Genomic DNA, 24,305 nt, shown 5'->3' with positions numbered 1-24,305 from the left:
CATGAAATCAATTGTTTTTCCTTTGGTAAATATTGCAGATTTAGTCTTCAGTGAAGTGGTAACAAGGTGGGGATGGCTTAAAACTGAAAGAAAATAGGTTTTGATTGGCTTTGGGGAAGAAGCTCTTCACTGTGAGGGTGGGGAGACTCTGGCACAGGTTGCCACAGGAGCTGTGGCTGCCCCGTCCCTGGAAGTGTCCAAGGCCCGGTTGGATGGGGCTTGGAGGAACCTGGGATGGTGGAAGGTGTCCCTGCCCATAGCCGGGGTTAGGAATAAATAATCTTTGAGGTTTGTTTCACCCTAAACTATTCAGTGATTCTATGAAATTATTCATTCTACACTCCTATAACTGTATGATCAATTTGTGTGGGGTTTGCCTAAATCAGGTGCACCTATACAACAAGAAAACCATGAGTTAGATTGTATTTCTTATTCTGCTTCAGGAAAATATAACCTATGGAATATTGGCTATTAGAGCTACCAGCCTCCCTGTGACCCTCTTCTCTGGCATAAACATCTTGTTTTGTCTTGGCCACAGTTGCAAAGGGAGGGATGCAGGACAAGAGCTTCTCTGAAGGGCACTTACGTATTTGAGGCAGTGGTCAGCTCCTGCTCTTGTAGCCTATGTAAAATACTTCATTTCTCTGCTTTTGGTGCCTTGATGCTCACAGAGGAGCATCAGGTAAAAGCAGAGTTTTATTGCCATGAAGGCTTCTGTCAGGCAGAGACCCCGAGGCTCAGATGACCTCAGTCTCATGTCAGAAGTTAAAATATTAATTATATTGGTTTAATGCTTCTCTTGATCTGGGGATTCTTTGTTAGACTCTGTAACAGAACCACCTTGGTGTTTTATTAAAAGCAGAGGAATAGTCATTTACTTCTTTTTAAGCAGATGCTGCGCTGCTGTTTTTAAGGCTGTATGTGGTTACCAAGGCAAGAGCGATCTGTAAAACTGTTGCTTTGCAACTTGACCTAACGCCGTAACTCGGCACGTTTTCATCGGCGGGCACCTTGAAGGAGGCGCACAGCCGCTGCCGCCCGTCCCCTCACGGCGAGCCGCCCCCACAGCCCGTCCCCGTCACGGCCGCCATGGCGCCCGCCCCGCCCCCGCCGCCCTCCCGCCCCCGCGGCGGCAGCGCCATGGCGGCCGTGCGGGACGTGGAGATCGACCCCGAGGGCACCTTCAAGTACATCCTGGTGCGCCTGCAGCGCCCGGGCGGCGGCGAGCAGCGGGACATCGTCCGTGGCACCAAGGCGGCCGAGTTCCACAGTGCGTGACGGCCCGCGGGGCGCGGGGGCGAGCGGGCGGCGGCCGGAGCGGGGCCCCCCCGGCGGCCGGTCTGAGGCGGAGCGGGAGCCCCCGGCCTGAGTGGCGCAAAAGTCTCCTTTTCCCCACTTTCCTGCGTCCCCCGTGTGATATGAAAACTGGGGCAGTGTATCTGTCAGGTGCCATTTCCGAACGCAATTGAAAGGAATGAGGAGGTGTCTTCACGAACAAACTGTAGGCCTGATAAGATAAGGCCAGATACTGAGTGGTGAGAGAAGCAATGGACGGGGAATTGAATTCCTTAGGAATTCCACTAATTGACAGAGACTGTAACTCATTCAAGGCTGTGCTAAATCCCTGGATTTACAGAAAAAGAACAGAGACACAAGGAAAAAAAGCGGGGAGTACACATTAGAAAGGGGGTCTGTTAGGCAACTGGGGAAGTCAGAACCTCTCAAATGCCACAGCCAGTGGGGAAAGATGGAAAATACAGCCGGGAAATCAGGATAAAAAGGAGGCTGTGTCTTCTAACAATTTGAGAGACCCCATGGGAAATGCCCATGACTTCTCCCTTCATTCGAATAAAGTTACTGGACTCCTTTATCTCCTTTTTGGACATAAGCCTCTGGTGTCTGTGGATTAATTTTCCTGACACAATCAGCCTCATTTTGGAGAACGATCTGTGCTAACTAAGTAGAAAACTAAGGGGTTTTAACTGCAGCTTTTCTAAGCCTCTGGAGAGAAACCTCCCTCTCTTGTAGGTGAATTGAGAAAGTAGTTAAAAACACATTCTGGACTGTGTAATGTGTGGTGCCTGTTCTAATGGCTCTCACCATTCTTCTCGTGCAGATCATATATTTGAAAAAGTAAATCCCGAGATGGAAAAGCTGGGATATGAGTGCAAGTGCCTTGGAGGAGGGAAAATTGAACATAATAGCAAAGACAAGAAAATCAGGGTATTTGGGCTCTCAACAGTAAGTGCACGTCTCCTCTTCCTTCAAATGCTTCTGTCTGTGATGCTCTGGGATTTTTGGTTAATAGCATGGTGGCTTTTGGCAATAGATATCACATTTTAAACATTAACTTGCCTGGCTCACTTTTGAGATAGAATAGAAACACAGTAGGTTTAGGGCAGGAGATAATTCTAATTTAATCTAATGCTGAGTAATACCAGATTTAAGACTAAAAATGGAAGTTGGCATCTTTTGACTCAGAATCTTTTAGTCTTGCTGCTGGAACAGGAATAGCCCATTTTTAGGGCCTGGATCCAGCTATTGTATGGTCTTCATCTGCCAATAAAAGTGTTGATTGGTAGTCAGCTAAACTGTGAATGTTCTATGTATATTCTTCTGGGTGAGAAGAGTAGATACAGTTTGGGTGTGGTAAATTTTTAGTAGGTGAAAATGTAGTAATGCATTTTGTGAGATTAAAAGTAGTGGTTTTGATACCTCTTACTGTTCTGTTTAAATTCATTTTCTTTGGGAAAGGCTCTCTAAATGGTCAGAATTTCTCTAATTTAGGGAATGTGTTATAGTCTTTTTCTGGCATTGCTCAGTGTTGAAGTGTAGCTGCTTCTGTAGTAATAATTGAGTAAAGCTTCTAGCTTTCTAAAGGAGACAAGAAGAAAATAATTCTATTAAGTTCATTTAATTTTCTGTGGAAGGTGGGGGTTACTTCAAATCTGCGTACATCTGATGATCAGTGAAGGTTGGGCTTTGAAGATGTTAAATGTTTTTAAACAGAATTACCAATTCTGTTAGTGCTGCTTTTGTTTCAAGATGGTTCTGGAGTCATGAGAAAGAAAAAATCTCCTTAGGATTTGTGTGAGGTGGGAAGTCTGTGTGTATTGCTTATCACACTAAATTCTTCTGATGGTTGGTGTTCATCATGATTGCATTTTTAGGTGAGATTTGACGCCTGTGTTATTAATTGAGCTGCCAAATTAAGTGTTAGAGGCAGTGAAGTCTTAGAAACACATTTTATTCTCTGCTTTTGGTGCCTTGATGCTCACAGGGGAGCATCAGGTAAAAGCAGAGCATTACTGCCATGACAGCTTCTGTCAGGTAGAGATCCTGAGACTCAGATGATCTCAGTGCCAGGTCAGAAGTTAAAATATTAATTTTCTAGGTTTAATGCTTCTCTTGACTTGAAGGTTTGTTGTCAGACTCTTAAAACAGAACTACCTTGGTGTTTTGTGGAAACCAGAGAAATAGTCATTAACTTCTTTTGACGCTGTGCTGCTGTTTTTAAGGCTGGATGGGGTCTTCAAAGTGGTTGCCAAAGCAAGAGTGAGCCATGGATCTGTTGCTTTCCAACTGACATAACTAGATTATCTGCTATTTTTGAAAAGCTTGCATTTTATAATGCATCAACTTTAACCTTTTCAGTTTAAATGCTTGTTTATTTAAGCTGTTCCTCTTTGGGGCCGCCACTGATGAGTAAGAGTATGTTTTGTTTGTTAATACAACCTTGGGGCCTTTTTTCAGTCTTCTAAATAAACTTTCATGTGAAATATTATGGGGAAAAAATAACCTGTAAATCACAGATTTCTATCAACATACTGCACTGTTACTTATAGATCTGAAATAAGAAATCAAGATAAGACAACAATGGAAAGGCCATTATGACCACAACTGCCTGAAATTTCAGTGCAGGAGTAACACTGTGACCAGTGATTTTTAAATGAGGGTTAAAAATCTCATGGATCATCTGACCTTACCTTGGAGTTGCAATGGCTGAAGAGCACACATACTAAAAATTGTGCTATTATCAGCTAAGACAAGATGGGAAATAAATAAAACATGAAGACTGATTTCTTTAGTGGCCAGAATAGAGCTCAAATGCTCACTCTTGTTTGCTTATTCCCTTTCCCTTCAGCTGAACCAAATCAGCTGTTTGTATGCTCACACATTAAAGTGGGTCAATGCAATCTCTGTAGTTTAAAGGAACATTCCATAAATACAGTGGCTGATGGGTTGGGAACATTTTAAAACAAGCTTTCTGCTGGAGAAATTGTGTGGAAAATGCATTCTCTATCTGACCCCATCTCATTTATTTTCTAGAACTTGAATTTGGGGAAGGGAGGGGGGACGGGATTGGAGAGGATAATAGAAAAATAAAACATGATACTGTAAGAGTAACTTTTTTAGAACTTGTATTTGATTTGCATGTGAACAACTGAATGGTTCTGAAGACTTAATGTCCATGTCCAATTTGTTCTGTCTTGCAGGGCTATGGAAAAGCAGATCACTCAGTGACTGTAGAGATACTGAAGAAAGAGTATACAGATTATGAAATCACATGGTCAGATGACAAGAAATAAACTTGTGAACACAATGAGCAATTCCAACCTAGTAACTGTGAGCTGTGCTTTGAGAAATAAAATTGAAGGTGTGTTCTCTGTAAGTAACCATAAATGTGGAGTAACTGGACTCTGCTGTAGTTTATGATAGGGTTGGTCTTCCTCAAATACATCTTATTTTTTAGATCATTCCTTTGTGCAGAATCTGAAGTTCTAACCCTTTTTCATCTCCTTTTGATGTGCCTTTTAGTTAAACACTCCCACACCATCTTACTTCTAATTTGTTTTCATCTAGTCCCATTTTACTGATCTATTGTAGGATACCTAAGGATTTACCATCAACTTCAAACATGACTGGACCAAACCCATTCCCCGGTCTTTTGACCAGTGTTTTCAGTTTATTTTTCTCTTACTTTTTAGGCTTTTCATCTTTCTTACCCACATGTTAAAAAAATGGGTGTGGAGGGTAGGGTTGACTGTTACATTTCTTCATCAATGATCCAAATCCTTGATTCACTCAATGATTTTAAAATCCAGTATTCTGCAGAAGTAATGATCAAAATACTTGATTTTCCTGTAAGAACCTTCCCTATAGCAGACTGATGGCAATGTAAAATTCTGCCAAAATGCTTCTTCCATTCTGATTCCCCTGCACTGCTTTTATTTGTGTGAATTTAATAATCCTTTTCTTCTTTTTTTTCCTAGCAGTAAGTATGTTATAGTGAACTACCTGCTCAGTACACCTAGGCAGTGTCTGAACTAGCTAACATCACCCTACTGTTGTGGCAGGATGTTGCATTTTGTTGGTCATGAAATTACTTGCTACAATTTTCACTTGTTTTTTTTCATGATAGCTTTCATTTAATTCATTTGTGGATTTATTGACTTGCTGTCTTGAAGGCTCGCTGACTTCCAGAGGTATTTGTATATAAATTCTAATTCTTCCCTTTGCTGTGGTTCCTACTGCACTTATCCAGCAGTATCTGGTGGCATTGGGAGGCTTTTCCTTTTCAGCATGCAAGTGACTCACAGTACAAACGGGGAAGTCTGAGAGACTTTAGGCCAATTTCTATCACCAAAAATCCTGTTGTTACTCCTTACAGTTGTGATCCATCTTAAGTCACCTTTCTGTGGCTTTGTTTCGGTTGGGTGGGGAGGAATTTTCTGTTCTCATTCTCACACCTTTCAGTCCAGTTCTCATCAGAAGAGTTCCAGGGATCTCCATCCCAATAATCTCCTCGGAGTAGAAATCTCCTGAACCTGGTGCTACAGCTCTCTTGGTTGGCACCAGATTCCCCCCACTTGCAGCCTGGATTTTCCCCTCCAGCATCCTTGCCTGCTTTTGCATCTGCTCTTTGTGCTTCTCTTGGAATTCTTGAGCAGTGAGTTGTCTGGCTGCACCTCAAATACTGTGGTAATGATTGCAGGATTGATTTTACTTAACAAGATTTTGATTTCAGAGCATGATATAATGTCTCTGTGCCTAATAACCAAGAATAGGACACAAGTCAGTAACCTGCAAATCGGGCACTTCCCAGATCCATTATCGTGGGCTTTTTCCCCCCTAAGTTTTAGTAAAATAACTGGAGCTGCCAGTATACAAACCTGAGCTTTAAATAGCCTCATTTCCCAAAACTGGCAAATGGTCTTCAAGTGGAAGTCATCAGTTAGGCATAGCTGTGTTAAAACAAACAAGCCTTTCAGTTTAGTTTCCTGAGGTATTTAATGAGTGATTTTAATCTTTGTCTCCACAGTACTTACAGGAAAGACATAATTTAGACTGGACTTATTATTGTAATGACGTGTTCAAAATGTGAGGGGGGGAAAAAACAGTGATGATTTGGAATGAGCTGATTAAAACTGAGTTACTAGCTGATCTCTACCTCTTATTTCTTCACAGAAGAAAGATTTTAATGTGTCACCAAAAAAAAAAAAAAAACCCAACTTTGAGGATCTACCAATTCAGTTATTTTTTTAGTGCAGTGTTATTTGGGGCAATTTAATTTCCCTGGTCATTAAGTAATACCTACGAGTGTTACAAAGGCATGAAAAGGCAATTTTCTTCTATTCCAGTTTGTGAAGAGGAGCAGAACACTGGTCACTAGGGCGGTGAGGATTTCTCAGGTAGAGCAATGCTTACTAGAGATGAGGGAAATCAGTATTATTTGAATTTGAAACATCAACAACCTACAAAACTAAGTGCTGAATTCTGTTTCCTCTCAGTATGTACCTGCTGAATTCTAAGAACAGAACTCATCTAGAATATGGAAATCCCAATGCTAATTGTGCTGATTTCACCTGAGAAAAAGCATCCTTCATTTTCTAATCAAATTCTGAAATGGGAAGCTAATTATACTGTGTGGAGTTACTTGTTTTGCAGGTGTGCAATCACTGAGAGATTGTGGCTCTGCCATTCTTCCCTCAAAGTCCTAAAAATTCTGATTCTGTTATTTGCACAAAACCAGCACTGTTTGAGCCAAACAGTGAGTGAAGGCACAGTAATTAAACCAAAGATGGTGAGTTTGATAGTGGAATATTATCAAGAGAAAATATTATGGTAGAAGATTTTAAGTGCCTTCTTCATTTATTCATCCAAAATGGCATGAGATTCTTGTTCCTAACCATATTCTTTGTCATAGTGGCCAGCATTTCTTATTACTTCAGGTATGGTTCTCTGGAACTGCACTACACTAGCAGGTATAGAACAGCCTATTCAGTCAAGCTTTGATTTATCCTAGGATTGAGTTTGAAAAATGACAAACAGTAATCAATTTGTTTTCAGCTTCTCTGTTTTGACAGGAAAAAAAAAAAAAAAGAGCTGTTTACAGTAACTTCTTGATTTGCCAAAGCTAGATTTTTTTTTTTAATTGTTCCTCAGCCTGTAGTCAGCAGTTATCATCATTAAGTCTCAGAGTTGGTGCAGAAAAATTCCAAAGCACCGTGGCAGTCATGGCAAAACTGACTTCTTTCCTCCCCCTCCTATCCTGTGAGAGGCTGAATTCAGTAGTTTCCAAAGCATCCCTTTAAAATAGCCTGAAACAGGAGTGAAGGCTCTTCTGTAAAGTACAGGAAATCCTTTACAACTCTCTCTTAATAGCAGCAAGTTCAAAATAGGAAGTTTGGGATTGACTTTCAGCATCTTCAGTGATTGCATAATTAAAGTAATTTAGATCACTGGTGTACTAAGTTTCTTTCCATCCCCTCAGACTATTGTTCCTTCTGCTCTACACTGAGTATCCTTGCATCCAGTTTACTGCAGTGGTCACTGTCTCCAAGTTTATATTTCTGCAAGGGCACCTGATGAAGCAGTGCATGATGACAACAGCTGTCTAATAGCTCTCTGCCTGGTTTTGGCCAAAGCAAAACATGCAGTGGATTTCCTTTTTTTGTTTGAATTGCTGGTGACAGTGAGTGCTCAAGACCAGGTTTTGTAGTTCTTTGGGGGTTTGTTTGTGGTTTTGGTAAGGCAATTTCTTCAGCAACATCACTGTCTCCAGCCTAGGAAAGCACCTTGTATTTCAGGCTTTTCTGAGTGCTTTCTGTCCTGCCAAACTGCTGTGAAAAGAGATGAAAAGAGGTGTGGGTGTTCAGTAGTACCCCCAGCAAGTCTTGAAAACAGGGCAATTCATTTCTAGAAAACTCTTGTTAAAACAGTACAGCAATCTATTAAACTCCTGCAACAGCATAGTTTATCTCCTTTTCCAATTGTCTCCTAAAGCTCAGTTCTACCATCCTCCAGCATTTCATTTGTAGGCTTATTGGTTGGTAAAAGGAGCTTATCTTGTGTAGAATATTCTTTCAAGTCAGCCTCTAAACCAGCATGGCTTTTTCTAATTCCTTGCTGAAAATTTTCTTAGCTTATGACAGAATCTGAATGTGAAAGTTTACAGACCACGGTAGTTAATACTGTTACACTCCTTAAAAGGCTTGAATAAGACATGTGTGCATTACACATGGAAATACTACATGGATTTCTGAGATCTCCAGCAGGCAGAACACGAGTGATAATTACAATCACATCCCCCTCTGCTGGCAAAGCAGCACAGTTCAGGGCTGTGTGGTCCCTGCCTGAATCTGGCTGCAGTTAGGCTGCCCAACCCCTGAGAAGAGCCTCTTGCACTAATTTTGCGTGCTAAATTTATCTCATTCAGCCACAACGTGTCATGTACGTCATTCCCATGTCATGTAGGCCATTCCTGTGACGTACAGTTCCAGTTCTGACTGAGAATGTGAAAGCCTGGCTGGAGATAATGACTTGCTTAATCTTTATATAGAAGTATCATAAACATGTTTCCTTATAAGCAGAACTCTCTGCAAAGTCAACATCAGAAAAGTCCCTCACTTCTAGTCAGACACCAGAATTTGTCAAACATTTCAACAACCACCATCCTTAATTTGTTAAACCAGAATAACAGAGGAAAAAGCAAAGAGACGTGAGGATTAAAACATTTTTGAGTTATTTTTGGAAGATTAGTAGTTTAATTTTAACAGGTATTTTTAAAGGCAATTTCCATAATGCATCGCTGTAGTCCCTGATCAATCGTTTTAACCATACTGGTTCTAAACACGTTTTTCTCTTCAATGAATTTCTCAAAGAGATAGATACCACCACCAACTCCAAAATAATGCACTTTGCTTGCCAAATACACACGGCCATTTCTATCCAAGAGCTGAGCCAGTGTATCATGCAGAGCACTGTAGTAGTCAGGGTTATAGATGGTCTCAGAGGTGAGAATTACATCGTACTTTGAACAGGGTTTGTTGCTGTTTAACAGGAGCTGGCTGACTTGAGACCACTCTCCAGAAAAAAATCTGCACCTGTTGAGCATATCAGGTGAGCCCTCTGCTTTCCTGGGCTTCTTTGAAGGAGGCTTGCTGGCTTTTCTGTCTTTCCCACTGCTCATCCTCCTGCCTTCACTGGTACAGTTGGCCACCACGTTAGGCAAGGTTATTTCATCAATCACTGTGCTGTTGTAGTCCTGAAAATGGACTCTGGCAGCTTCACCCCGTAAAGCAGCAATTCCCAGCAATCCAGCCCCGCAGCCAAGATCCAACACAGTCTTGTTGGTAAATTCTATTTCAGCCTCCGAAAAGTAGTCCATGAGATCAAAGGTGCATTCCCAGATTTTCAACCCTCCTTCGTAGACTCCTGGGATGAGATCAGAGTGAGAAGAAACACTTTTGGACACGATGCCTTCGCTGTCGGCGTCACCCGAGCATGTCATTTCCACTACAGATAGCTTTACGTGAGACAGGTCCAATACTGTTTCCATGACTTTATTTTCCAAAACTTTGTTGAGATCTTCGGGAATGCTGTGCTCCTTGGCAGCTTTCACACAGTGGTTTTTCTCTGGAGCGGTCTCATCCTGGTGCTTAGCAGGAGCCAGCTTCGGGCTGGAGTCTGCTGCAGGATCGGCATTTTCCCTGCTCTTTTCTTTTGATTCCTGCTTGTGTTTTGGAGAGCACAGCAGTAAAAAGTCAGCATCTGTCTCACTGTTCTCATTTTCATCAACAGCAAAATTAAATTGAAAATCCATTTTCAAGAATAACAGTTTTTAAAAAGCTTAACTTATTAAAGCCAGTTTTTATGTAGGTATTGTTGCAGGACAGTATTCCGCTGGTGCAGTATCAGATGTCTTGCCAAGAGCCAGAAGAACTGCTGCTGGAAACAAGAGTAAATAGTTTTATGTATCATTAATACCAGCACAAGCCGTCTCATTGTAGCATCCTGATTTTCATCACCAGGCTCCCCCGGGAAGTCGTGGAGTCTCCCTCTCTGGAAACATTCCAAATCCACCTGGACGCGCCGCTGTGTCACCAGCTCTGCGTGACGCTGCCTAGGCAGCGGCGTTGGACCGGATGATCTCCAGAGCTCCCTTCCAATCCCAACTCTTCTGTAATTTAGAAAACCCGCTCCCTAACCACTTAAGTTTATTAAAACACAGCGTCACCGATGACCCCATCTCACATACCATAGGCACAGGCAAAGAAATCCGGACAGCTGCCCATTCCGCTAAAACTCGCATTTCAGCCTCAGCGTTTCAAAGGTCGCAATCCCAGCCTGCGGAGCGGCCCCGCTGCCGTGCGGGCCGGGTGAGGGGCTCCGGGAGCGTTTCCCATCCCGTTTTCCCTGCCCTGTGCCCGCACCCACCCGCGGCTGCCGGTCCCGTTCTCCGCTTCTCCCACGTGGAGCCGCTTCCGCTTCCTCGGGCGCGGGGCCTTGTGGGAGCGCGCGCCGCCTTTCCCGCCGCCGCCCCGCGCTGAGGGGAGCGCGCCCGCCGCCATGTCCCAGGCGGACCCCGAGCTGCTCCTGCGGGAGCTGGGCGCCTGGGACTGGGAGCTCTGCCGCCGGGAGCTGCCCGCCGTGCTGCCCCGGCTCCTGATATCCTTCCCAGCAGGGCTCTCGGGTGGCTGCGGGAATGGCACGGGAGCGGTGCTGGGGCGGGGGGGTGTGTGCGCATCCTTCAGAGTTACGCGGTGCAACCGAATCTGTGTGAGGGAGAGCGATGGGACCTTTGTGAGGGGCCGGGAATTTCGGTGGAGACGGGTACAGCCTTTCCCTGGAATAAAAGATCCATAGAATCTAAAAATCGCTCGTGGTTCATTTAGCACTGTTTAGATATTTAGATAATTCCCGACACACCTCTCACCTATCCCTCTCCCCTCCAAACAAAAGAAACTCAACCCCCTAAAAGAACCACACACCACGAAAAAAAGAAAAGGGGGAAAAAAAAAAAAAAAAAAAAAGCCCTCAAGACTTAACTCTAATACATTTTGGAAACACTTTGTTGATCCTGTGGGTACTCTGGGCTGTCAGCCTGCATTAGTTATGGAGCATCCCCACCAATTCTATACATATATGAGACAGTGGTAGAAGTCGCTGTGGCTTCTGCGGGTGCCTTGAAGATGTTCTTTATAGCAGAACAAGTTTGATTTTCTTTAACGTTTTTACTCAGTGTATCAAGAGTCTGAAGACTGGACTGAGCATATTCGTAAGTAATGGCTAAGAGGTGCCTCTTCCTGTGGAGCCCTGTATTGCAGTTGCAATAAAATCACTGCAGTGCTTAAAACATTTGTGCTACAACTTTTCAGAGTCTTCAGCAATCCTGCTGGACCTTGCACATCCCACTGACTGCAGGCTGAATAAGCTTTATAAATGTTCCTATAGAAACTCTGCATCTAGGGCTGCTTTTTTTCTTTCTGCTACTTCTGATCTTTCAATACACGAAAGAAGGGGGTTTTTTATCAGGTGTTTTATTGTCTTTTGGGCTGTTATCTTCCAGGTGACAAATCTGACAGTTAAAATAAAATGAGGCACGTATGTAACCGTTTATGAGTGTTGCTAAAACTCACTGTTACATTGCATATTATGTTGCATTATAAAACCTGCAACTTTGCAGTTTGGAATATGGCAAATACTCGATCTGCAGGCTGCTGTTGTGCTCGGCCTTCAATTAAGTTTAGTCAGGTGTGCTGCTGTTTTTGCTGGGTTTGTGCATGTTGGAGCTGTTAGTTATTTGATTTTTCAGATAATGTATGTGTGTTTTTATGCATTTCAGATAAGGCAAATGCTCGGTTGCCTCTCTCAAAATCTGATCTGCTTTTGCTTTCTGCAGTTCTTTGTTTCCTCTGTTAGCTTGCTGTATAGTTCTGAGAATTACACACTGTAAATGTTTTTCTGTGCAGGTGTTTTGAGGATCCTGACTGAAATGTTTTTGCCGCATATCAGCCTTGAAGATGTGGAACAAATTTTCTTCTCAAAAGTATTACCTAAGGTAGGACAGCCTCAGTTAACTGTGGAATTGTCAGTCAGTCCAGTATTAGAACCTGCTTAGATTGCAGTGATTCTTCTTTTGGGGTTGCACAGTATCTGTGGGATACAAAAATTGAAATTGAAATTTTACCCTTTAGGGGTTTTCACAGCGTTGTTTTGAATTTTCTGTGATTGTTCTCATTCTTTACATAGGGAGAGAATCAAATATACAGTGTTCTGCTTTCTATATTCAACAATAGACTTGAGGTTTATTTCTTTCTGAGGAGATTGGGCTTTTTGTAAAATGACCAGGATGTAGGATTTTTAAATGAGGGAGCTTCTCAGGACAAGTAAACTGAAGAGCTCAGCACTCCCATATCATGAATAAATGTTGTGAAGTTTGTGAATTAATATAGTGAATAAACTTTTAGACCATACTGACCTCACATGTTGGTTTTTTGATTAAATGTTGGAGAGTTTTGTGCCATAGTTGTGTTAAAATCAGTGGTTGTGTTTTAAGTGAAGTAAAGCGGTGCCAAATTACTGATTTAAGTTTCAGGCCTCAGCTTGTCCATTTTAAGAAGCCAGTAAAAATGACCACTTGATTTCCCTTTCTCTTATTTTATCTCAAGTAACAAATTTTTGGAATTACAAGAAAACTGTCGCATAATAGGCATATCTTGAAAAAGGATCACTGGACCACTGTTGATCCTGCATATTCCCAGAAGCACCTCACTGTCTTTGCAGTTTAAACAGCAACACTCATCAGATATTAAAAAACCTCAGCTAAACTAGAAATTGATGTTGTTTGTACATCACAGACTTATTTTTTAATGTATTCAAAATGTTAATAATCACTCTCAACTAGCAAATATATTTTTCCGAGACAAAATGAAAATCCTTTTCAGATTATGTTGTTTTAACTAGGTAAAAAATCTTTGGCAGAATGGGGTGTATATGTTTCAAGCAAGTTACCTGTGAAGCTAGAAAAAATAACAGCTACAACATTTTCTGTCTATTTTTTATATATTTATATTTATATCTATATATATATGTGTGTGTGTGTGTGTGTAAATGGTTGTTGCTTCTTGTTGTATTATGCTTTATGACTGAAATGCTGGAAAATGTTTTCTGCTGTGAGTTCTCTCTGTGCAAGGAAACGAGCAGGTATAGAATGGTGTTATTATTTGCATGTGTACCTTTGTAAGTGAAATGTTTCAGTTTTGTTGTGTTCTGCCAGACTCTGCAGTTCTTTGATAACTTGATGTGTGAATTGTCCAGCAAGGCCAGAGGACTGAGCAGCCAGAGTACAGAGTTATGCAGTACTGTGAGGAGTCTGCTACAGGCAAGTCCCATCACTTAAGCTGTCAAAATAACATCTACATCACTCTCTGCTTTTTCCTAAAGTACTAAAAGGTTTTTAGAATGTTTTTGCCAGCTACTGATGGTTAAAATGTAATTTGATCTTCCTTTGTAGTCACTTAACATTTTGTGAATGATTTGATTACATCTAGCATGTAATGCTAATAATAATTTTAAAAATCATCTCAAATTCTGCTTAAGTCCCGGATGGAATGTGACTCCTCATATTTAGTGAACCTGGCACCTCTTTATACAGTCACTTCGTTCTGAATTTTAACATTTCTGTCATTTGAGAACAATAACCAAATAAATAAGGAGTTTTTACAGAGGTTATGGTATCAGAGAAAAGCTCTGGAACTTCATTCATCTTTAACAAGCTGCTTGTTTATGCAAATAGCAGTGAACTTTAAATGCCATGAAAATCCAGGTGTATTTCAGCTAAGAGAAGGTGCTTTTGGAGGTGTTGCAGGAGCGATTGATGTTGTTCACTCTTGCCCTCAGACTGTGGTGCAGCTGCTGGAGACGCTGACGGGCTGTGTGCGCTACCTGTGCTCGGTGCAGGAGCTGTCCCTGCAGAGCATCCGCTCCCTCCCTTCCTCCGTCCTCTGGGTGGTGAAGAGCACCTTCACACACTGCAAGGTAGGGCTCTGCTGGGAGCACAGAAATCCTTGAGCTCCTTGGCTTTTAGGAGACACTGTAGAAGAAGATCTTATTTTGAAATTATACTGTTGTCGAAGTATTGTTCTTTTAGTTGTTAAGTCGTTTTCAGAATGCATTCAGTGCACAAGTACAGAGATGAGTTTTCAGCTGTCTGCCCAGCAAATCTGACCTGCTGGTGAGGGGCTCAGACTGGGCTATTTCCATCCTTTGCATCAGTGTTAAGGGAACATTCTGCTCACCAGCAGAGTGCTCTGGGGGATCTGTGCAGTCCTGATGGTTACAGTATTCACAGAGCTACAAATGGCAAGTTCCAGAGTGCATTGAAGGCTGAGGTTAGCAGGTTTATATTGGTTACAGTGAACAGTGTGTATCGGTTTCAGATATGGACTGGTCTGGATTTTCAGGTGCAACAGTAATTCCCTCTAAGCATTGAAAATAAAACAAGATTATCATAAGGACACACTAACTTTTGCTCGCCTTTCCTTTTCACTGTTGACATTTCTTTCTTACGGGAGCATTTACATCAGCACTCAGGTGCCATATCTTTATCTAGTAATTCTAATATGAAAGTATTGGGAAGCCTTTGGAATGCTAGTTCCTTTGCTGCTGACATTGTCCTGCTTGGTTCAGAAATATGATCTTAGGTTCATACATGGAGGCCTGATCCAGAGCCCCCCCAAACTCACAAGAGCCAGCTGGATCTCCTTAGTTTCCCATGAGCTGCAGGTGAACATACTTTATATTGAGTGCCCAGGGGCTGTGTGTTGAGTTAAAGTAGGTACATCTGTGCCTCGTTCTTCTTTTCCAGAGAAATGTATGGCAAAGCTCTTGGTGTTTTCTGCATGTGAAAATCAGGCTGAGAGTCCTAAGCTCTTTCACAAGCCTCTTCCTCCCCATTTCAGGACAGTGAATCCGTGTACTGTGGGCACCTGCACTTGATTTCTGACCTCCTACAATCCATGTTCAAGGAAACTTACTCCCTTCAGAAACAGCTGATGGAACTGGTTGATCTGATTTCCATAGGCTCTGCTTCCACTGAAGATGACATCACATATATGGTGTCAGGTATACATGGATTTGATACTTTTTCAGTCTTGCTCAGTCTTTTTTTTTGATGGAGAGTACATTTGAAATTTTAAAACAGGTTTCTGAGTGTTCTCAGTTCCTGCTGTCTTGGCCAGCTTTTCAGAAAGCAGCATTTTGAACTCAAAATATTTCCATTTTTCTCCTGAAGCTTCTCTGTGGGCATGTTGTGTAGGTTTGTAGGAAAGGGGCAGCACCTAAACACTGACCCATTTTCCCAAATCATGTCAGCGTGCTGGTATTCTCTCAGTATTCTCTTGGGATTGCTGTGAACTCATAAATCTGATTTAACTCTGTTGTTTCTGCTGTTATTCTCTTAGTAATCCACACTGTGCTGGAGATCTGCTCTGTCATTTCCAATATGGACCACGCTCTTCATGCCAATACATGGAAGTTCATAATCAAGTATGTAGCTAAGCTCTTTGGGTTTTATTGTGGTATAATTTTAAATAGTGAGTGTATCAATTGCTTTGTCCTCAGAGTTTCTAAAAAAATTGAAATGAGAGAATTCAATGTAGCTATTTAGTAAGGAAATGTAGAAATTTAGCTAGGAGGTAATATTAAAGCGCTGTCAGTGAAAGTAGGTAGGAATTGGTATGAAAAGTAGTACAAACTTGACTTTCTGTATTGCAATGCAGAAGAAAATTTGCAACACTGTTGTCTGAGTGATGAACATCAAGAGGTGTGACCTGGGATTCTGTAGGTGTTTTTGGCTAGAGTTGACTGTCTCGTACTTCCATCCTGCCTCTCCCCTGGGTTTCACTCATGGCCACGGAGAGAGTTGTTCTCTCTGAGTTTCTGCTTTCAGTGTTCACAGATACTGCACCAATCACTGCTGTATAAAAGGCTAAAGAGAAGAAGTAATTGTTTGGATTTGTAAGAACTCATTGCACGATCACTTCAGACAATTAAATACCTGATTATATTCCTGTCTTTCAGGCAAAGCCTGAAGCATCACTCCCTGCTGCAGTGTCACCTGAAGCACAGTGACATCCTCGGTGGCCTGTGCAAGGACACCCTTCTTTCTTTTGACTCCTGTTTGCAGCTGGCTGAGCAAATGAAGGTGTCAGAGATACAGGTGAGTTAAAAAGCTCCCAAAGCTGCCAGAGAACTTGAGGAGGAGAAATTCTTTGTGCTGTATTATTGCTTGGAGTAATTTTGGGTTTGGTTTTTTGGGGTTTTCTTTATTTCATGTGGTAGACAGAATGCCTTTGAAACCACATGAAAATGAGGCCCACAGCTTTGTGCAGATTGAGGATGTTTTAGTGAGACTCTAAGTTTTCACCATACTATGTAAGATTTTTTTTTTTTTAATTTCCTAAGCTGACAGTATTCCAAGGTCAATCAAATCCTCAATATTGCTCTGAAAATGTTGACACATACATACTGAATATTTTTAAAAAGTTCTCCCTCCTTAGCTTCACAGTCTGTAGAGAATCAAATATGAAATAGGTTTTGAATACTGTTAGCAATCTAACTTCCTATTTTACTCTGTATTAACTTTTAGAACTGCTTCTTTTGGACAGGAGGGCACTGACTTCAGGCTGTTCCAGAAGACAGTGAAACTGTGCAGGTTCTTTGCTAACTCCCTTGTACACTATACCAAGGTAGGTTTTAATACTTCATTTCTATGTTAGTATTAAATTTAAGCCTCTGGTCTGCAAATGAAATCATTTTGTACCATGTAATATCTTAACAATTTAGAGCTATCCCATATGGGCAGTATAATTAACATCCATACATAACCTGCTTTATAGTTCTTCCAGCAGTAAATGCTCACAAGCCTGTGCAGGGTTACTGCTGGGATTTCCCATAATAATCAACTATAACAGGTTGTTCCATGCAGTGGCACTGAGTAGTTAGTAGGAGATGTCCAGTAATTCATGTAATTAATCATGGATTTTATTTTAAAAGTATCACTCAAAATTGATGGCTTTTGCAGGAATTTCTTGCCTGCTTCTCTGATTCCTGTTCTCAGTTACATCAGCTCTTTCTTCAGATATACAGGTATGTGAAGTACTAATAATTGATTATTGATAGTGTCTTAATAACATTTCCATATGGCATTCTTAATTTACAAGTATTTTGAGATGTAAAAATGCAGTTCTCATTCCAGAGCTGTTGCTATCTTTTTTCATGCACAGAAAGCTAAAATATTTTTTAATGAATTAAGTGGTTTAGTGTTTTATAGTTACCTTAACCCTATTGTTGACCACTACTCTGTATGTCCCATAATGACAAACCATTAACTTCGTTGCAACTATTTATGGCAAGATTTATTAACAAATTACATGTGGGATAAGCAGAAAAAAAAAAAAATGTACAGCTAAATGCAGGTGTCAGCAGTGCCTTTTGACAGATTGTTTTTACTTTAAGACAAGGTTTGGAAAAAATTGTCCTGGAGAAAGAGGGGATCAGAAACAGAATTTCCTGAAATTTTTCGTAACTTTACTGTTGTGTTAATAATCTTGTGGAATCTCACAGAAGGACTCTGGTTCTTCTGGAAGCTCCTTAATGCTACACTTAGAAATGTCTGCAAGTGGTTTTTCACTTTCCTTTCAGAAAGTTCTGTTGCTGCAGGGGTGGGGAAGCATAAGAGAACCCAGACTTTATACTAATAACTCCTTATACTGTAAAATCAGAGGGCTGATTTCAGCCCTTTGTTGGAATTCAAACCAGGTTCTGTGGTGAGATGTGCACCTGAGTTCACTGCATGTTCTACTGCAAGATTGGGTGGATATTTTTTTTTATGAGTCTCTTCTAAGTTTACTCACCTTGTAGGTTTTTCTCAAGTGGAAGTTGTGAACTTTTATTCGCTCAGGGAAACTGAGAGGGATTTTTGAGTAGGAAGGGAGCGTTTTTACAGTTCACTTGATAAGCTGCAAGAGTGGAAGGTTTTCATTTCATGATCTCTTGCTTTATTCTCTTATTGGTCCTTTTTTTTCTTTTATTGCCCAAGGTTTCTTTTTCCTCTTCAGAGAAACTGTGATACCCTTTTGGGGTCATGTGTTAAGTTAGTGCTGTGACATTTATGGCTGTCAAATTGTGTATTAAAGGGGTTTTCTTGGCTTTTCTCTTTCACTTGACTCTGTAATTTGACATGTTTCTTCTGAGAGATGGTACAAAATTTGCACACATTTTCTGTGAGCTTGTAAGGTTTTCTTTAAATGTTTAGTAAAATACTGGATTGTGATGCTTATTTTAAAGGCTGAATGCAGAGTTGTAACTCCTGGGCTATAACAGATATTTTAAAATGGGGAGCCTTTTCTGCCTTTTATTTCACAGGAACAAGGAAAGTAATGGATTTGCCTTTTGACAATTTTTTTTTTTTTTTTTTTTTTCCCCTCTCAGCAAATTTCCTCCCAGTCTTTATGCTCCAGAAATCTTGGAAGTTCATCAAGATGAAATATCCCGGGTTTTTCTTGTGGCTCTGGACCCTCTCATCACCCAGCTTCTTCCCTTCAGTCCTTTCATGGAACGAGTGTTAAGTGAAAATTTAGGTGGGTTGAAAGTACAGCTTTACAACCAGTGCTGTCTGAGGGATCAGCATTGACATTTTGACTTTCTGGGCCATAATATTCTGCACTCATTTGCTTGTCTCTGGTTCTTTTGTAAGTACTGGCTAACTTGGATGGATTTTATAACAGAGAGTTTATGTTGTTGCTGAATTCATCTTTTCCAAATTACTCATAGCAACTGCGCTATTAATCTGGTTAACAGAAATCCTGTCAATTCTGCTCTTTTGCATCATTTCAATCCACATTTGCCACAAACTTTCAAATTAAGATGGAATTTTTTCTGCTGTTCTGTTGGTAGGGGAAGACAGCTTTTTTTTTTTTTTTAAAGTAAATATTTTCTGTGAAAAGTAGCATGCCTTTAAACATGGGAAAATGTCAGCCTTTTGTTTCAATAAAGCTCTTCTAGATTTCTGCCCTGTCCGACAGCTCATCAGTTTGCCTCCACACTTGCTTAAAAGCCAGTTTACACACACAATAAATATATCCAGGCAACTTGCTCCACGTTTGAAACCGAAATTTCTACAGGTCTCCCTCCTGAGCAGCAGCTGCCCCAGTGTCTCCTCCTGCTTACCATAATGGACAAGCTATCCTCTCAGCCTGAAGAAGTGCAAACTCTCTGGAACACAGGAAAAAGGTACCAAAAAGGTTTTTTGTTGTGGTTCTTCACTACAGCCACAGCAGCCGTTCCATACAGGCAAACAAAGGGGCTCAGCTGCTGAAGTTGGCTTTGCAACTGAACTTGCAAAATTGTCACTATGGATTTCCATCCTTGTGCCAAGACAAACAGGATCTGATGTTCATTGCCTCGGGAGTGAAGGATACGGAGACAGAGATGTCTTTGTTTTTTTCAGGGAAGGAGTGGTATTTAGAGTATTTGTAGGGTAGGAATAAGGCTATGGATGTAATTTGTTGATCTCTCACGAAGTTAAAATCTCACACTTTTATGCCTGAACCCTCTAATAGTCACCTGAATTGATAAAAGAGGAAGGCAGCCAGGAACATAAAGCTGGCGTAAAAGCACTGAAGTTATTGCCATCTTTTCTGGCTGAAGACAAAGATTTTGTAATACTGATGTTACTTGCAGGATTTGGGACTTACATGTCTGTAACCAAACTGTTCTCTTTTTTATTTTATTTTTTTTTCTCCATTTCTCCTTGCAGCCTGTCTTTGTTTTCAGCTCTCTTCTTCAGTTTCCAGCAATGCTGTGGGGAGCTTTCTCTCCCTGTCTGTTTGCCACAGGCAGTCAGTACCGGACAGCCAGCAGTTCCCATCACCCTCTATCACTATGTCTGTGTCCACCTGTGCTCCTTCATTGCCTCCACACTCCCATCACACTTCCCTCAGCTGGTAAGATTGGGTTTTTCTCATCAGTTCTTCAGCTGTCGTGATGCATAGGTGCTGCTTAAAAAGAATGGGTTCTCACAGATGGTTTTGTAGAAATCAGCTGTGCCACAGTTGTGTGGCTGGAGTTCAGTTACATGTGACATGCGAATGTCGCGTGTGGGAAAGAGGAAAATAAAGTTCTTGAGGACCTCAGTGGTCCTGGCAATTTTTATTTTCATTCAGAGGAGGGAAGGTCAAGTTGTTATAAAAGTTTAGTGCTTTCTTTTCTGTGGTGTTCAGATTGGGGCAATTTTCTCCTCAGGAGCGTGCCCTGCTGGATGCTGTGCTGGGTTCCAGTATGATCACATCTCTTCTAGCAATGGACTCGTGGTGCTTCCTTGCCCGGTAAAATGCTCCTAGTACAAGTCAAGCAGGTTTTCCACAGATCCAGTTCCTTCTGTTGTTGTACAGAATTTGAAATTTTCTTGAGAGAGATTTTTGTAAGATGGAAGTTCCCTAGAATTGGATTATTTTCAGATGCAGAACATATTTTGAAAATTAGGGAATAGAAATGGCTTAGCCATTTTTACATTCTTGCAAGCAAGAGGAATGTAGCTTCTCTATTTAATAATTGATTTTTGAAATGGTTGTCTCAAGTAAATTGTGTCTCTGCAAATCGAGTTTAAATATGTTAGAAGAAATGGCAATTTCTCCGACCAGATCTATGATATTTAGTCTGTAGTAGAATAGGATGTACAGATTAACAAGCTGTTGTTTCTCGTGTTTCAGGTATGGAACAGCTGAGCTGTGCGCTCACCACGTTAATGTGATTGCCCACTTGGTAAGAATCGCAATGATGTTTGCAGTTTGGCACCAGTTTTAATCTGAGGGCTACCAGCAAAGATTCAAATGGAGATTGTTTCAGTTCTTCAAACTGGCTTAGTGACTAGCAAAAGCAGTACACTGAAAATACAAACCAATATGCCCTGCTTATTTTATTTACAGTTACTGCTGTGATCCCACATAGCAACTCTCAGAACATGCTGTATGGAATTTGTTTGCTCAGTGGTGATTTTTCCCCCGGTGTAATGAGGTGCATCACTTTCTTATCCTAATGCAGGTAAAGGCTTGGCCCAGTGACTGCTGCCAGGTCTCTGCCCTGGGTGTGCTGCTGAGGCGAATGTTGTTCCTGATGGCTCCAGAGCATCAGGCAAGTACAGCACCAGCATCTGCTGTTGTCACTAGAAGAGATTTGAATCAGTGGCCTGTGTTCAAATACTCCTTTCAGTTTTGGAGAAGTGACAAGATGTTGAGTGCTCACTTGCTGCACTCGTTATTGTACTTGTTATTACTTACACTAAGTCATTGAGTCAGTAAGTTATTTCTTATTGTGGATCCTGCTTTGTGCAGATGTGCACTTTAAAACAAGAAAAGCATATTGACCTTTCTAAGAGTCTTACTGGGTAGCAATTAAGTTGTTTTGTTGTTTTGGTTTTTTTTTTTTACAAATACAAAACTGTCATTGCATCTGTGACTGGTGTGAGTGTTCTCGTGACATCAGGTGTCAGTAGTGTCCTGTTCTGTCAGTGCCTCTCTGTGTCCCCTGGAGGGGCTCAAGCCTTCTCTTCTGCTCGCTAGGGCCATTGCTTCGAGCAGCTGAAAGAATCAGTTCTGTATGTGACAAGGGAGGTAGCAGTTTCTAAACGTTTGTCATATAAAAAAAGATGGATTTTATTGAAATACTTTACACAATTTTTTCAGCAGCGCATTTTAGGTTCCCATCTCTCGGGCTGTCAAATTGTTTTCTGGTCTGTTCAGTTTCTATTACCTTGTTTCCAGGTAGAGTTTGCTCATAAATTTCCTCCTGAAGAGGTGGAGAACTTGGCTGTGTGGCAGCACATGTCCCTCAGAGCCCTGACCCCTGACCTTAGGGCACAAGTGGCGTCTCAGCTGTGCTCAGCAGGGCTCGTGCAGTGCCAGCAGTGGCTGAACAGCAGCCGTGCCTTGGGAGGGCTCCCACTTTTGGTAAGATCTGCTTCTCTCTGGAACAGTGAATGAGCTCTAGTTTTTCAAACTACAAGGATTCTTTTGCCATCACCTCAGTTCTGTTACTCAGTCTGTTGCACAGCTTTTTTCTGTGCCTAGCTGGCATATGCGTAAGCAAGAACTCTAATTTTCATGTTTCCTTGTAGTATGCAGCACCTTAGGACTTCTGCTGTGCTAGTGGAGGTTCTGTGATTCACTGCTTATTCTAGTTGTTGTTTGTGCTCTGGCTGAGCAGATGAATTTTTCTTCAGAATTTCCAATTTATGCTGTACCTTAGCATACAATTCCTCTTCAGTTTTTAAGTCCTGGCTGGTTTTTTGCAGCATCTGAAAGATGCTCACTGGTCTCCTTGATGAGGGGATGTGAGAAGCCAGAGGCTTCCACATGAAGTGTCTGCTGCCAGACTTCTCCTGCCAGTGCAGCAAATGTTCTGCAGTGTGTGTGAAACTCACAGGACTAATGGATGGTTTCCCTGCTCTGGAATCTTCGTTGGCTGCTCTCCTACTGGATTAGCTGTTCTCTACAGCACACTGGGCATCTTGTCACCTTGTATCATTTTAGGTGTTCATCTGAGCCTGGGGTTTTGGGGTTGGTTTACATGTAGTGTGTTTTGCTTGGTCTTACACATTTTTTCCTCCTAGAACACTGCCCTTTCTGTCCTGCTGGTTGCCTGCAGTTCTGCTGATGCCACTCTGGAGGCTGAACTTAAGACATCTGTCTTGGGAGTGCTCAGTCAGTTCTGGTCTTTTCTCCAGGCTAAGCAGGTAAGAGAATTTGCTACTCCAGCAGTGGAAGCACATCTTGGAGAGGCTGGTGCTGTTTCCTCAGGTGGTTGTTACTCATTTGTTTTACTTGGGTTGGACTGTTTCAGTAAAACACAGTGTACCAGTGCTGCCCATCTGCTCGCAGCTGGTTTATCTGTAGGGCAGGCATGAGCTCTGGGAAGCTTGAGTTTGAATTTCCTGAGTGTTACATACATGGTTCCTTGTTACTCCATCTGTTGCTCAGTAGCACATTCAGACTTGCTCAAGGAGAAGCCTGAAATACCTGATTTTGCTTCATACCAGTTACTAATTTTAAATATTCATTATTTAAATTATTTTAAAATTTAAATTAAATTGAATTTTTAAAATAGTCATTAGAATGTGAACAAAACTCAGGGTGAATTGATTAGAGCACAGCCCAGCACACGGAGACACACAGAGCCAATCACCCTCCTCCCAGGGGGGTCAGGCAGTGTCCTTGTGACCATGTACCTGTTCACGGCTGCAGCTGCATAAAGGAAAGAAAAAACAGGGATGTCAGGGTTTTCATGCTCCAGATTAAAAAGAAAGTTTGAGAGTGGGAGTGAAGAGCCAACAATGTGCCCTCTCAGAGGTCTTTTCTAACCTCAGCCATTCTGTGACGACATTTGGTAACTGAAAGTGAAAAGAAATAGTTCAGATAGCCTTTAGGTGCTTATTTTAGTGAGTGGTGGAAGGAAAGGAGGGTTAAGAAATGGTCTTCAAAAAAAAAATCAAAGAAAATGGTCTCATAAAATATGACTAGCTAGAAATACCTATACAATTATTTTAATGTTTTCTTTGCTGCATACAGTGCAGAGTTTTACATACGTGAAGTCAGGCTAACAATTTTGGAATGCTACTGGAACTTGACATTCTCCCCTAAGCAGTTATTCCATGAGCTAAAATGGAATGTTACTGATATCTTGTGCTCTCCTCAAGGTCTCAGATGAGCCATGTCTCCAGAAGACACTGTGTTTATTACTTCACCTTTTGGAATTTTTCGTTCAAGCAGTAGATGCTCAACTGCTGACCCAGGTAAAAAAAAAAAAAAAAAAAAATCCTAAAATCCCCAACACCACCTTATGAATAATTGACTACATGAAAACCAAGTTCTTTGTGATTTGTTGAAATCTCAAATGAGTTATTTCATGGTCTGGCCTTCTCTTAATAAGGAAATAATCTTCCTTGATTACTTTCCTGGCCTTTA

General features: G+C 41.4%; 3 protein-coding genes across 8 annotated transcripts in view; 2 read left to right on the top strand and 1 right to left on the bottom strand.

Moving 5' to 3' along the window:
- Nucleotides 1-1,026: 1,026 nt before the first annotated feature.
- Nucleotides 1,027-6,444, top strand: LOC120756677 (14 kDa phosphohistidine phosphatase-like). Of its 2 annotated transcripts, XR_005702207.1 has the most exons (4): nt 1,090-1,270; nt 2,117-2,241; nt 4,497-4,657; nt 5,423-6,444. XR_005702207.1 is itself a non-coding variant. In XM_040073231.2 (3 exons), the coding sequence occupies exons 1-3, from the start codon at nt 1,090-1,092 to the stop codon at nt 4,587-4,589; spliced, it is 399 nt and encodes a 132-aa protein (XP_039929165.1). In that variant the 5' UTR covers nt 1,027-1,089; the 3' UTR covers nt 4,590-4,683. The 2 variants fall into 2 exon arrangements, 1 of the variants encoding a protein (XP_039929165.1); XM_040073231.2 differs by lacking the exon at nt 5,423-6,444 and having other exon boundaries at nt 1,027-1,270; nt 4,497-4,683.
- A 2,583-nt stretch (nt 6,445-9,027) lies between these two features.
- On the bottom strand, nt 9,028-10,675 carry METTL18 (methyltransferase 18, RPL3 N3(tau)-histidine). Of its 2 annotated transcripts, none has more exons than XM_040073228.2 (2): nt 10,541-10,675; nt 9,028-10,227 (listed from the first exon to the last, which is right to left on the bottom strand). In XM_040073228.2, exon 2 carries the CDS (start codon nt 10,103-10,105, stop codon nt 9,053-9,055), a length of 1,053 nt encoding a protein of 350 aa, XP_039929162.1. In that variant the 5' UTR covers nt 10,106-10,227; nt 10,541-10,675; the 3' UTR covers nt 9,028-9,052. The 2 variants fall into 2 exon arrangements, with proteins under 2 accessions (XP_039929162.1, XP_039929163.1); XM_040073229.2 differs by having other exon boundaries at nt 9,028-10,230; nt 10,541-10,668.
- Nucleotides 10,676-10,827: 152 nt separating this feature from the next.
- FIRRM (FIGNL1 interacting regulator of recombination and mitosis) overlaps nt 10,828-24,305 on the top strand; it is a 16,903-nt gene continuing 3,425 nt past the window's right edge. The window contains exons 1-20 of one of the 4 annotated variants that reach the window (XM_058421726.1): nt 10,886-10,950; nt 11,521-11,560; nt 11,852-11,882; nt 12,255-12,343; nt 13,562-13,666; nt 14,185-14,322; nt 15,246-15,408; nt 15,747-15,831; nt 16,366-16,504; nt 16,953-17,033; nt 17,369-17,433; nt 18,778-18,926; nt 19,470-19,578; nt 20,105-20,291; nt 20,590-20,672; nt 21,057-21,108; nt 21,388-21,477; nt 22,107-22,292; nt 22,955-23,077; nt 24,038-24,133. In XM_058421726.1, the coding sequence (XP_058277709.1) occupies nt 12,278-12,343; nt 13,562-13,666; nt 14,185-14,322; nt 15,246-15,408; nt 15,747-15,831; nt 16,366-16,504; nt 16,953-17,033; nt 17,369-17,433; nt 18,778-18,926; nt 19,470-19,578; nt 20,105-20,291; nt 20,590-20,672; nt 21,057-21,108; nt 21,388-21,477; nt 22,107-22,292; nt 22,955-23,077; nt 24,038-24,133 (1,917 nt within the window). In that variant the 5' untranslated portion in view covers nt 10,886-10,950; nt 11,521-11,560; nt 11,852-11,882; nt 12,255-12,277. Of the gene's footprint in view, nt 10,951-11,520; nt 11,561-11,851; nt 11,887-12,254; nt 12,344-13,542; nt 13,667-14,184; nt 14,323-15,245; nt 15,409-15,746; nt 15,832-16,365; nt 16,505-16,952; nt 17,034-17,368; nt 17,434-18,777; nt 18,927-19,469; nt 19,579-20,104; nt 20,292-20,589; nt 20,673-21,056; nt 21,109-21,387; nt 21,478-22,106; nt 22,293-22,954; nt 23,078-24,037; nt 24,134-24,305 lie in introns of those variants that run through there. The other 3 variants (XM_040073362.2, XM_040073367.2, XM_040073366.2) reach the window with 3 other exon arrangements.

This window comes from Hirundo rustica, chromosome 9, assembly GCF_015227805.2.
Source record: "Hirundo rustica isolate bHirRus1 chromosome 9, bHirRus1.pri.v3, whole genome shotgun sequence".
NCBI classification, from domain to species: Eukaryota; Metazoa; Chordata; class Aves; order Passeriformes; family Hirundinidae; genus Hirundo; species Hirundo rustica.
This window is presented reverse-complemented; position numbering and strand designations above follow the sequence as displayed.

Bases quoted from the DNA above. Each gene is read 5' to 3' on its own strand.
- METTL18 (XM_040073228.2), bottom strand. From the start codon at position 10,105: ATGGATTTTCAATTTAATTTTGCTGTTGATGAAAATGAGAACAGTGAG.
- LOC120756677 (XM_040073231.2), top strand. From the start codon at position 1,090: ATGGCGCCCGCCCCGCCCCCGCCGCCCTCCCGCCCCCGCGGCGGCAGC. The intron at 1,271-2,116 runs GTGCGTGACGGC...CTTCTCGTGCAG, and splicing joins CAAGGCGGCCGAGTTCCACA to ATCATATATTTGAAAAAGTA. The intron at 2,242-4,496 runs GTAAGTGCACGT...TCTGTCTTGCAG, and splicing joins GGGTATTTGGGCTCTCAACA to GGCTATGGAAAAGCAGATCA.